Here is a 13452-nt window from a genome sequence, read left to right as displayed (position 1 = left end):
TTGAATTTCTGTTTTATTTAATTTACCAATAATACTGTAAAAATACATCTGTAATTGTGGAATGTAATATCTTTAAAATAGCATGTGCTCTTACTTAGTCGGTACATAATGTTTAAATAAATAATTCTTAAAAAGCGACACGAAAACCGTCACCAAAATGTTATTTACAACATACCACCCTCAGTGTTGCCATTACAGTCACGTCCTTATAATTTAGCCCTTGTATCGCTGCAAACAAAAATATATACTTTTACTCCGTCTTTAAAATGTGTGCAAAAAAAGAACGATAACGATTGAATAAATATGTTTGTTATAAAAAAATGTTATAATGTTATAAAAAAAAACACTTTTAATAAGACGTATTTTTAAGGATTTATAATAAAACAATATTTTGTAACTGAGATTTATATTTGCAACATTGCTTACATCATCTAAACAAAAATAAAATAAATACAAACTAGACAAAGGCATTTTGACCTATACATTATCTGTGCGAAGCTAAGTTGTATAATTTAAATATGGAACTATGCACCGCTCTATCAGATCAAGAGAGATACTTTTAATATTGAATTTAACAAAATAGTATTATTTTTATAAATTCAAAACGTGGTCAATTTTTACGACTATTTATAAGGCATTTTCACAATAAAATGTTAATTTTCTCTATTGATCTGATAGATAAAACTTTGTGACATTAATAAGCTCTTCGATAGTGAGCTCTATTTTAGGTTATATATCGAGTTGTCGAAAAACTAATAATCGCATAAAATCAGGACCAATAAGGCCACTTGTTTCAAATGAACACAATTTGTCCTCTACCTGTAATGGCAGTGTCACCATTTGGAATAAAATCTCATATTTGGAGTATATAAATTGTATCATTTGAAATTTATAATAATTTTTTTTTTATACTGTTACGGTTAAAAAATAATATTTAAAGACAATAAATGTACATTTTGTATAATTATCACGATGTTAATAAAGGGATGTTATGTAGTTGTTTTTATAATTTTTTCTATATAGTCCATTGGAAATTTAGCAAAAGCTATTTGTTTTTTTTTTTTTTTTTTTTAAATATTTCTATATTTAGGCTGCTAGTACAATGTACATTCTTCACAAATAACAATAATATGCCATACAATATTTGTAATTTTGTACCTTATTCGAATAATTGACATTAATTAAGTGGTCACATTAGGTATACACGTTATGGGACAACTTTAAATGCAAGTATGTTTGTTTATATATTATAGCTGTCTTAGGAATGAGAAAAATAAATGCATTTAGTATATATTATTATACCTGGTTTTATGTAATAAAGGCGATGTTATACATCTTGTGTCTTCGCTATAAAATAGTAACTACTCGAGATTACGATCTTGTGAGTAATTTCAATAAACCAATTTAAAACCATATTTGATATATGGCAATAATATTGCGTAATTGGTCAATGTTGCCATGTTTGAAATTAAAACACTTCTCAACCAATGTCAATATTAAAACGGTAAAAAAGTTATTTTAAAAAAATCTAACTATTCTGTTATTATACAGCATATTATTTTATACTTACAAGAAAGCTTCGAAAACATACTTCAACAAGAGCCCTCACACTGCGATATAAATAAAAAAATCAATTACTCGTTCTCCGGGAACTTGGTGATGGCGTCGTGTATGGCGGCGGCGACGTAGGCCACGTTGCCGGGGTTGAGGCCGCAGATGTTGATGCGGCCCGAGCGCAGCAGGTAGATGTGGTGCTGCTGCAGCAGGTACTCCGCCTGGCGCGCCGTCAGCCCCGTGTACGAGAACAGCCCGATCTGCTTCACGATGTGGTCCCAGTTTCCGGGAGTGCCCAGTCTGAGGGGTAGTCGTAACTAATTACAACTGATTCTCATATGTAATTTTGTTTTTAAATTATAATATTACATTGTTTGAAGTACTGAACTTCTAGCTGGTTCAACACGGTAGAAACTACGAGGCGAATCGATGGTAGCTTTACATTTCAATCAATGCTGTATTATAATTAATACCTGCTTTTATCAGCCTACTTGAATAAAGAGTATTTCAATTTTGATGAACATGAGTCCTTTTTAAACTATTAATATGATAAGCCACATAGGCTTATCATATTAATAGTATATAAGATCTTACTTAGTACTTAGAGCCGAGATGGCCCAGTGGTTAGAACGCGTGCATCTTAACCGATGATTTCGGTTTCAAACCCAAGCAGGCACCACTGAATTTTCATGTGCTTAATTTGTGTTTATAATTCATCTCGTGCTCGGCGGTGAAGGAAAACATCGTAAGGAAATCTGCATGTGTCTAATTTCAACGAAATTCTGCCACATGTGTATTCCGCCAACCCGCACTGGAGCAGCGTGGTGGAATATGCCCCAAAACTTCTCCTCAAAGGGAGAGGAGGCCTTTCGCCCAGCAATGGGAAAATTTACAGGCTAATGCTAATATCTTACTTGATAAGTTCTGCTCTTAATGCTTCTCTCATTTGGATAACTCGCGAAGACATGAATTTGATGTGGTCTCTCCTGTAAAACAATTACTTATTTAAAGAAAACTTACAAGGTAACGGAAATATTTTATCGTAAAATGTAGTAAGCCACATAAAAACCAACGACTCGCGACGACACTTGGGCAACTATAATCGGACTCGTATCGTGGAAACCAACGCGGCCAGCGACGGAAATATAATAATCATTAACGTCAAGTAATGAGATGGCACTGACCACTCGTCGAAGAGCTTGGAGTCGGCGAGCACGTTGGCGACGACGCGCGCGCCGTGCGCCGGCGGGTTGGAGTACGAGCCGCGCACGATCCACGTCAGCTGCGAGCGCAGCGCCGGCACCAGCGCCGCGTCCGCCACCACCAGCGCCAGGTTGCCCACGCGCTCGTCTGCGGGCCACGCGCGCACGTTTGACTCATTGGAACTGAATATCTTCTGTAGTACGAATTAACTTCGTACCGAACATGTATATCACGCATTTTCTCGTAAACTAAACTACCTCTAGGTTTAAATTCATTGATATCATGTCTGAGGTCATCGTGTTGAAATTTGCATATATCACGATGACATAAGTGTGATAAACTTTAAACGAAAAAAAGAATTGAATGTTTGATGAAACTACTTACTGTACAGTCCAAAGTTCTTGGCGTAGGACTGGGCACAGACAAGTTCGAAGCCACGCTTAACGAAATACCGGACGGCCCACGCGTCGCGGTCCAGATCACCCGAAGCGAAACCTTGGTAAGCGCTGTCGAAGAACGGGAACAATTTGCGCTCCTAAAACAAGATGCTCGAAATTAGATTAACTTCTGTTACCACCGATGGGACCATCCGATAGGTTGGATCCGACCTTAGCAAGGATGGATAACGTCATATGTCGTTCGACATGCAGCTCTTTTTTATGAATTGTTTTATTTTAAGTCGGAAGGCAGTCAGACAACCTCCACCTCGTAGTTAGGTAAAAATTTTCTCTAGTAAAAATCCAAACATGATTATACAATACAAAATTCAAACCAAATTCAATAAACAATGTACAGTGATCACCTTCAGCACTACCTATGTGGCTAAATATGACAACAATTGTTCACATTTGTTATTGTTCCTCCAATTAAGCTTACAGATTGTGCTAGGCGTGAGGACGACATTTACCCAAGGGGTCAGGATCGACTACGAATTTTTACATCGCTAGGCGACCCATAAACCATTGCACTATTGACGCTTATTTGGCTAGATTTGGGTCGTAATATAAAAAAAAGATAGTATTATATCATAATACATCAAAATAGTTTTAGTATTGCATAAAACAGGTACAAGATTATTATACATGTTGGAATTGGCAATAGTCCTAGAGTTTATTTCTGTCAGACTTATTTTAAAGTCACGTAAAGCAAAATACGCGAATATTTCTTGAACATCACAAATAATATGCGATTACTTTTTTTGCTTAGTTGCATTCCAAATTTAAACAATACAAATGGTTATAAAAAAACAAAAATCGAATCAAAATTTTGGCTTTGTTTCTGTAAAAACAATGAATTAACTTTTTCAGTAAGTACATTAGAGTTTGGATATACGAAAGATATTTATTTAGTCTTCGTACGGATAGAATAAGGGTCTACATAAAAAGTTTAAGTCGTAATTTTACGCGGCTCACACCAGCAAAGCTCTCAGTCGGAATTGTTTTTTTTCGATTTCACAAACAAATGCCTACTTAGTAGAGCATTACTTCCTCACCAAAAAAATTGTTTGTGAATTCGGGTGCAAAACTATAATTTCTTAAGCTAGTACCTTTAAAGTGGATTTCAATACGTCACGGACTTACCTCCATAACATCAGCGATCTTCTCCCATTGCTCCTGTGTGGGGTCTATGCCCGTGGGGTTGTGTGCGCACGCGTGCAAGATGATCACGGAGTTCTCGGGCGCATTCTTCAGGTCCTCGATCATTCCAGCGAAATCAATCGCGCGATTCTTTGCGTCCCAGTAACGATACGTGCGTGGTTGAGTGAAGCCAGAGTTAACGAATACGAGATGATGGTTTTCTAAAGTAAAAAATATTTTGCGTTATTTTGTTATATGTGGTACGGCTTTTGCGAGCCCATCTGGGTGGGTACCACCAACTCATCAGATATTCTACCGCCAAATAAAAGTACCCTGTATTGTTGTGTTTCGGATTTAAGGATGAGTGACACAAGGCACAAGGGACATAACATCTTAGTTCCCGAGGTTGGTGGCGCATTGGCGATGTAAGGAATAGTTAATATTTCTTACAGCGCCATTGTCTATGGGCGGCGATAACCACTTACCATCCGGTGACCCATATGCACGTTCGCCAACATATACCAAATAAAAAAGAAACCTAAATTGACTTGAGCAATTAATTAAACTAATTTTTAAACGTTACACCAAAATATTTAATTTGCATAACAAACTTTAAACTTTAGAAAGCGAAATAGAAGTAGAGCACAATATAGCTGAGTTATTAGCAAATTGCATGAATTACGTAAATTGTAAATAGTTTGTTTATCTTTTTAATCTAAGGTTTGTTTATCTTTATTTCTACTTCGATTGGAAATAATACGAAAGTGTACAAACACTTATATGGACATATATATTGACTAACACCTTTTTTACTATTGAGTGTTCTTATTAAGAACTTCTTAACGACCATTGTTTACTGGTGGTTATATATAAAGATAAATCCTTTAATACCAAACAAAGCATATACACAGTAATAATAAAAGTTCAATAGATTTAAGTTTTGTATAAATATCGTCAACACACATATCCATTTGCGCCGATAAAGCACTTGCAATCATTTGTTATTTTATTAAAGAATATATTGATAAGATTCGATTAAAAAACCTATACTGATATCTATATTTTATCTGTTTACTTATGAAATAGATTACCTCGTTGAAAAATATCTTCTACAAAGTGCACTACAAAAAAAAATATCATTTTTATTTACAGATTTTTAAATACATTAATTATTATTTTCAAGTTACGCACAGGCGCATAAACAACATACCTGGGGTAGGGCCCTAGTGATTATGCGCTTGGGATCCACGGTTCACATAATACACCCTATTGGAAAATAGTAATAGTTTTCATGGACTAAAAGCTGATAATAATTACATAATCTTCTTACTAAACGTTATTACTCTATTGCTAGCCATTACTGTTATCTGATAACTTTTATGATGACTCACCCCAAGTCGGGTTCGAGTAGTAGAATGTAGTATATTTAAGGTGTTTGTTGAGAAACTCGGAGCCAACACGTAGACCGCCAGTGCCTGATAATGTCTGCACGCCAAAAGCCTATGGACAAAATTTATACTTAATATAATTATAGAAATTGTTTTATAGTATTTTTTGTTAAATAAAATATATTGGATACTAGTAGTCAACCGCGGCTTTGAGGGTTAGTCGTCAGGTCTTGGAGTCAAATTCGGTTTACTGGTTTTACCCTTTGAATAGACAGACATACATATACATACATATATTGGAAATTAGACGTAAAAAGATTAATAGAGATAAAAAAACAATCTTTGAAAATCTTCGAATGTTCAGTTGGACAGCTTACAGACTATTTGTAAATTTGTTTGTAACTTATCATACCTAAATTTTGGACATAATGTTAAAAAAAAAAACAATGAAAAAAAAAAAAACATTTTGTTGATACAGAATAACAAGTCTAAATATTATTTACGTTCTTGATAACAACGGCATTATCGTTTATATATAATTGGTGGTAGGGCTTTGTGAAGGTCCGTCTAGGTAGGTATCTCCCACTCATGAAATATTCTACCGCCAAACAGCAATACTTATAATAGTGTATAACCAAGGTTGGTGACGCACCACCACTTATCATCATGTAGCACATTTGCCCGACCGCCTTACTGCATAAAAAAAAATACTTACACGACCGTCAGCGATTGCAGGACTGTCTTCTCCAAGAAGCATCGACACAGATACTTTGGTGAACTGTTCCAGACCTGTACGAGAAGCAATTGTTATGTTTATTATTTAACAGTACACAGAATTGTATGTTAAGCGTTGTTTATAAGCGTAGATATACACTATTCCTTGTTATAAAAAAGCCAATTTACTTATATAAAAGAGAATGGTATACAATCTAATTTTTAACGTTGTTTAGCGAATGTTTAAATTTAAACATTGATTGCTCAGTGCTCACTTTCATTCGTCATTAAAATGCAGTGACGTAGCTAGGTGGGTAAGGGCCCCGGTGCATAGAAAAATAATCGGGCCCTCACCCCCTCTTTAACGTATATTGGCATTCAAAATTATGGATAGTAATAAGAATGGTATACAGGATACAGTGAGTTGAATATATCATTAGTAAGTTAAATCCATACTTCATCTCTATTCAAAGCTCTTTTCATAGCTTAGGTTAGAGGGCATCCCGGACCTCAGGGGCCCTGGTGCACTGCACCACCTGGCCCTACGATAGCTACGCCACTGTTAAAATGCCATTTGTAAGAAGAAGACAGTGTAACCATTTGTAAGTATCATTTGGCTCTAACCGATCCCGTTTAACCGATTCCAATGGCAGGATAAACAACTTTGACCTTGAAATAAGGGGACATCATTGGTCTATTTCTAAAATAATCTGTGGTATTAATTATGGATTCGTTAAGAAATGTGTGTGAGAATCGTGGCATTTTGAATGTTACCGAAGTTTTTATCGGAATTTTGGATACATGTTAACAGTTAAGTGGCAATCCAATAATTCAGATATTGATGCGGCTTGGCAATAAAAACATGCCAGCATATTAAAATTACACCAATAAAATTATAAATACGAGAAATTAAAAAGAATGATATATAACAACATCTTGGCAACAATATTATACGTATTTACGTAATAATTAGACGGCAAAAATGTTATCAGTGATAAAACTGTAATAGGTAATATCTGACAAGTTATTGTCATACATGACGAACGGTTTCTGAACTATCTTGATTAATACGTTAAATAAAATTGAAATATCCCGAATATTTTTTTAGTATCAATCTTATATAACAAAATAGTTAAGTATTTTTGTTTGTTCGTTGCCATATTACCGATCAAACTACATATTACAGAATTGTAAATCTATACTGTAATCTTAACTGAAGTAGTAGTTTTTATAAATTTTGGGTCCTTATAAAAATACAGATTTTCGTTTTGAGTATTTACCTTTGGCTTTTAAAAAATATAATAAGAAAAAGGCATAGTTTTATAATACTATCGTGTGTTATTTAAATGTTGGCTCAACAATTGATTTTTTCGATTATGCGTATTTACTATTATATATAATCTATACACATAATAAAATTATAGTGTCTGTTTGTAATATGGAAATAACGGCTATATATAGCCGTATAAAATTTAGTATACTAAATGCATAATATCTGGAACGGCTGGAACGATTCTGGCGGGACTTTCACTGGCAGATAGCTAATGTAATAAGGAGTAACTAAGGCTACAATAATAACTTATTTGTTAAATTTAAACGCGCACGACGTCGCGGGCACAGCTAGTATACATATAATAGTAGTAGTACTATTAATGACTGTTAAATTTATATTTTTAAACATAAATATATATATGTAATATATACATACAACGTGCAACTTGACTAGCGGCGTATTTTTATTATATACATCATTACTATATAGAGCGTTAACTGAGTAAAACTTCACACACAATTGTCAAGTAGAGTTGATAAATTGAGTTAAATGGTTTCCGTTTTGAAATTGATACCTATTATATAATTTTAGCATTAACTTTCATCCTTTGACAAAAAAAAAAAACAAGTACAATTTACGAAGTTGAATTGTATCATACAATTACGTAATCTATATAAACAACAACGTAACGCAATACCGATCTTAAGTTACGGTGTAATTTATGTTTAAAAAGTTTCTGTACAGCCAAGACTATTTATTATCTGTTCTTACTAGTAATATAGTCTAATCACTAATGAAAAGTGGGAGTTGGTAATATCGACTAGGTGACAGACGGTCGTTTCTTAAAAACGATTTAATGGCCAAACTTCCATACGTTCTCCTGGTATATATACCCTGAATATATAAGATAATATATTTTCTTTTCTTAATAAATATTGGACAACATCATATACATTACTCTGATCCCAATGTAAGTAGCTAAATGATTTGTGTTATGGAAATCAGAAGTAACGACGGTACCACAAATACCCAGACCCAAGACAACATAGAAAACTAATGAGCTTTTTCTACATTGACCCGGCCGGGAATCGAACCCGGGACCTCGGAGTGGCGTACCCATGAAAACAGGTGTACACACTGCTCGACCACGGAAGTCGTCATTTATTGTGACAATAGTTTTATTCAATGATAAAACTTCTTATAGTTTTTAATGAATTAACAGGTACTGATAAGAAATCTTACTGTGGCAAAATACACAATTCATAATCTCGCCATAAATGCGCCGTAGATATATATGTATATTTTAATTATTAACAAAGTAATATTTTTCTTAAATAAAATTATAATTACTGTAACAGATATATATAAATTTGATAAACAAATTATTCAATGTTTTGAGACAGTAACACAGGCAACAACAATATTGACGAGATAAGAATATTTAAAACAAAACACGCAACAACATGCTGTAATTAAACATGTTTTTAAATACATTTACTACCTAAGAAAATTACTGATTTTGATTGAGTTCTGGTAATGGCCTTTTATAGGTAAGGACAGTGTATGAAATTAATTAATCAAGTAGGCTCATTAAAGCACTTTTGAATCATCGTGTTATACTGTTAAATGAAACGTAAAGCCACCACCAGTAGAACCGATAAGTAGCTGTAGTAGCTACTCTTTTCCACAATTTAATAAATGGATATTTTAATAAAGTACAATTAAATTGTCAAAAATACAAAAAATAATAAGTCCACACTTTTATTAAATGACTATCTTGCCTTATCAAAGTATGTTTTTAACATGAGCATTAATTTTTTTTAACAGGTCAAGTTAAAAATATCTAGGAACCTTATTATAGAAATGAATACCGTGCCCTAGGAAGGATATGAGGTGTAATTTTCTTCACCTGTCTATACAATGATTGTTACCATTACTTTAAAAAATATCTATATCATTGCATGTATGCATGAGCAAATTTGTCTCTGACCATGAAAACTAAAATATTACATGCCTGTACATTTAATTACACTGCCTCACAAATGATTGATGCTGGCAGTATAATAAATGAAGCAAGGACATTGTTTAGTAACCATTTTTTTTTAAATACTGTTTTCTGATAAATCTCATAAAATATATAAATAAAATAACATATTACTACAAGCAGGTAATGTATGTACAGACTTACAATAATACTATTAATAAATTTGTTTCAACAGATACTCATTTAAATGTTGCATCGATGAATTTTTTCTTAGAAAAATATGTATGCAAAGACATTACTTTGTTTAAATGTTGCTTATATTTCAGGTTATTTTTATCTTATAAAGCACAATGTTTATATTTTTTGTAAGTTTTTTTATCATTTTTAAAACAATTATATTACAATATTATTCAATTACAATTTTAATTCCTAGGAAGTAAGATATATGTTCCTTTAAAATATAATATTTTAATACAATAACAATTTGATGAAAAATTTTTGATTATCAATATGATGTAATAAAACTGGAACTCTCACGGGTTTTATATTATATAAGATCAAGGAAGACCTTACAATTAATTTATATTACAGGCAACACTAATTTTACATTCCAAATATAAAAATGGTTATACATATATTAGTTATATACGGTTTGTTGATGTAACTAGGTACAATAAAAAAAATACCCAGTAATGACAGAAACTTCATCATTGCCAGGTACAGTCAGAATTAATATAAGACAGTTCTTAAACTGTTAATTATTTCAACTACAAGAACTCATCTATAAAATTGTCCAAGCCTGTCTGGGTAGATACAACTTTATTCTACCAATCACAGCATTGCTAAGTTTTTTTTATCTAGTTTGAAAGATGAGTGAGCCAGTTTTATTATAGGCACATAAGCCAGTCATAGGATCGTTCCTACCTACTTCCCAAGGTTGGTGGCCAATAGGTGATGTAAGAAATGGTTGATAATTCTTACAAAAGTGTGTGTTAAAGGTTGACAAAGCAACAAAAACAGGTTACAATCAACCTTAGTTAAAACTTTATAGTTATACTCTATATTTATGGATTTACTATAAAACATAAGTTAATCTCAAAATCAATTCATTTATAATCTTAATAATAATATATATATATTATATTAAATATATATGTATATTAAATAAAATAAAATTACGGTAGTGGAAAATGAACAATATTATCAGAATTAAAGCAAAAAAAAACACGTCTTACCTAGTACAGGCAAGTATTCATGAAGAAGAGTATCATCAGCAGCCATCTGCTTCTCCATTTTTCGCACAACTGGCAAAACCCAGGGTTTGCCGGTTTCATCTCTGTATGCTATAAAAATAATATTATTATAGAATAATATTAAAATAATTATAAAGTGGAATAAACAAGAATTAACTTTCCCACTGTTAAAGATTATTAATATCCACTCACCTCCTACACTAAGATTTACTTTATTTTTAAATGTATCTTCTGTAAAAAGTTTGTTTATTTGAAATACTTCAATCGGCGGCCCTTGCTCTACAACTTGGAAACGAGAACCCATTTTTATGTTCTATTTACAATACGTAACACGTCTGTCTGATTAGAGTTGTCGAGTAACTAATGTTCCAAAGATGTAACTGTAAATGATAGCAATCAATTAAAAAATAGTTCGCGAATTACGATTTGCAAGTTTCAGTCGCTGACCTTTGGGCTTCGACAATGTCACACACGTCAGTTGTAAATGTCAGCTGTCAATTGTCAAAATTATACCGTTCAAAAATATGTTTTTCAGAAAAATGGTCCCCTATTTTTAAATATTATTTTCAAATAGGTATGGCACATATATCACACACTTTTAACTCCTGATAGATTATATAGTCTAAGTTATCACTTCTGTCGGGTGTCCCGAGACGTTCAAGTATTTTTTATAGATATGTAATATATTGTATATATTACATATCTATAAAAAATACTTGAACTCATGTAAAAGTTAATAGGCTTGTTTCCACTAATCATAAATCGGATGGCTTTGAGTTTCTAATGATAAATCATGATAATTAGTAAATAAAAAAACAACTTTTCTACAAAAATAATAAAAGATTAATTATATTTTTGGAAAATAAAATCGACAAAATGAGGCATTTAATCACGTGACATTAAACACCAATCAGAGTCGCGTGACGTCACACCTCGCGAAGCAAGCGCGGAACGCTACGTTGTTGCTATCAATTATCATTATGGCAGATAAACTGGGGGTACTATTTGGTTCAGGATCTTTCAAACACTCTGCGATTATTGACAAACTTTGTTTTTTCAACATATATCTTCTTGGCATTCGAACTTCGTTGGTATACAACCTGATTTCATACGCACTTGTGTCTTTACCTATAATATGATACTCTGTATAATTAGTCATATCATTTGGCAACTAAAAAAGTAAAAAGAGTTTGAATTATTACATTTTATAAAACAAAATAATATTTTAACTCAAACAAATCATAAAATCCTATTCTAGTCCTAACATTTTATAGGTTATGTGTGATATATTATATTTGCTAAATTCATTTCTTTTACTATACATTTATAAATAGATATATCAAGTTGTATTTAATACTTACATCGAAATGATCTTCACAGAAATAAATTGTGGAATTAGTTGACAAAATAAGAGCATCTTGCCTCCATGCCATTTAACCACTTTATTCGTATTTATTTATTGTTTGGTACGTATATGAATAATTTGTCTGGCGTTTTTATCGTTGTACTTTCACATTGGGGCACCATACAGTATTTATAATACGAGGAATTCATTATTTATTAAAAAACACAATTGACTGTCATACACAAACACGGCTGTTTCGCGAGGTGTGACGTCATTCAAGACGCCATGACAATCTTGGCCTTTTTCGCGGTCAATTTCAAGTTCATTTCTAAAAACTCAAAATACTAACATAAAAAACCTATTTTTCTTAAAATAGTATATTTTTGGGGTGAAATAGATGCTAAGCTATAGTTTTAAACTAATTTCCAAATTTTGTCAACTAGCCTAATAATGTAACTAATGTTTTAAAAGACAAGCAAATAAAAAACTGTCATTTGTACCAAAATAAATTATATTAGTATAATATGTGATATTATAATTATCTTTAATTAGTATTTTGTGTAAACTGGGTTTTTTAGACGTGGCACTCTTGGGTCTTCTGGACGCATAATCATGTAAACTTTTTTGTATTCTCGATTATCGCCATCTCTTTTGATATAATTAATAACAGCAAAAAGGCCTAATCCTATACCTATAATACCCAAGCAAGATGTGGCCATAATTTCAGGAATTTCCCACCAACCTTTTTTAAACAAGCCTAAAAGCGTATTAGGAAATTTCACCTGATGACCTATCTCCTTTGGTTCGGGCATTTCGAAATAATATATCTATTTTTCTTGGAATCGTATGTCTATATTAGACAAATTATCAACGTAGCCATGAAAGTAACGTAGTAATAAAAAAATATTTATGCAATATTTTTTAAATAAAACGTCACTCGTAGACTTAATCAATACCACCCTGGCTGGATGTATCTTGTCAAATATTTTACGATTGATTATATTATTTATTTTATAAAATATATTGAATAGTTCTGTTTAAGCATAACATCAGTTATTTTATTTAGAGAAATAGAAAAAAAGAAATTACGATTATTTTTCTCGATTACAAGTTTTTGAATTCTTTAATTTTATATTTTTTTTTAAACTAAGCAGTCACACT

General features: G+C 32.3%; 1 protein-coding gene across 1 annotated transcript; it reads right to left on the bottom strand.

Annotated features, from left to right (window-relative positions):
• Positions 1-11396, bottom strand: LOC125069912 (aspartate aminotransferase, cytoplasmic). Its single transcript, XM_047679529.1, has 10 exons — positions 11139-11396; positions 10929-11036; positions 6438-6511; positions 5726-5834; positions 4338-4555; positions 3142-3292; positions 2739-2904; positions 2469-2540; positions 1639-1854; positions 1-228 (listed from the first exon to the last, which is right to left on the bottom strand). Exons 1-10 carry the CDS (start codon positions 11248-11250, stop codon positions 207-209), a joined length of 1248 nt encoding a protein of 415 aa, XP_047535485.1. The 5' UTR covers positions 11251-11396; the 3' UTR covers positions 1-206.
• Between the last annotated feature and the right edge of the window lie 2056 nt (positions 11397-13452).

This window comes from Vanessa atalanta, chromosome 2 (assembly GCF_905147765.1).
Source record: "Vanessa atalanta chromosome 2, ilVanAtal1.2, whole genome shotgun sequence".
Taxonomy (NCBI): domain Eukaryota; kingdom Metazoa; phylum Arthropoda; class Insecta; order Lepidoptera; family Nymphalidae; genus Vanessa; species Vanessa atalanta.
This window is presented reverse-complemented; position numbering and strand designations above follow the sequence as displayed.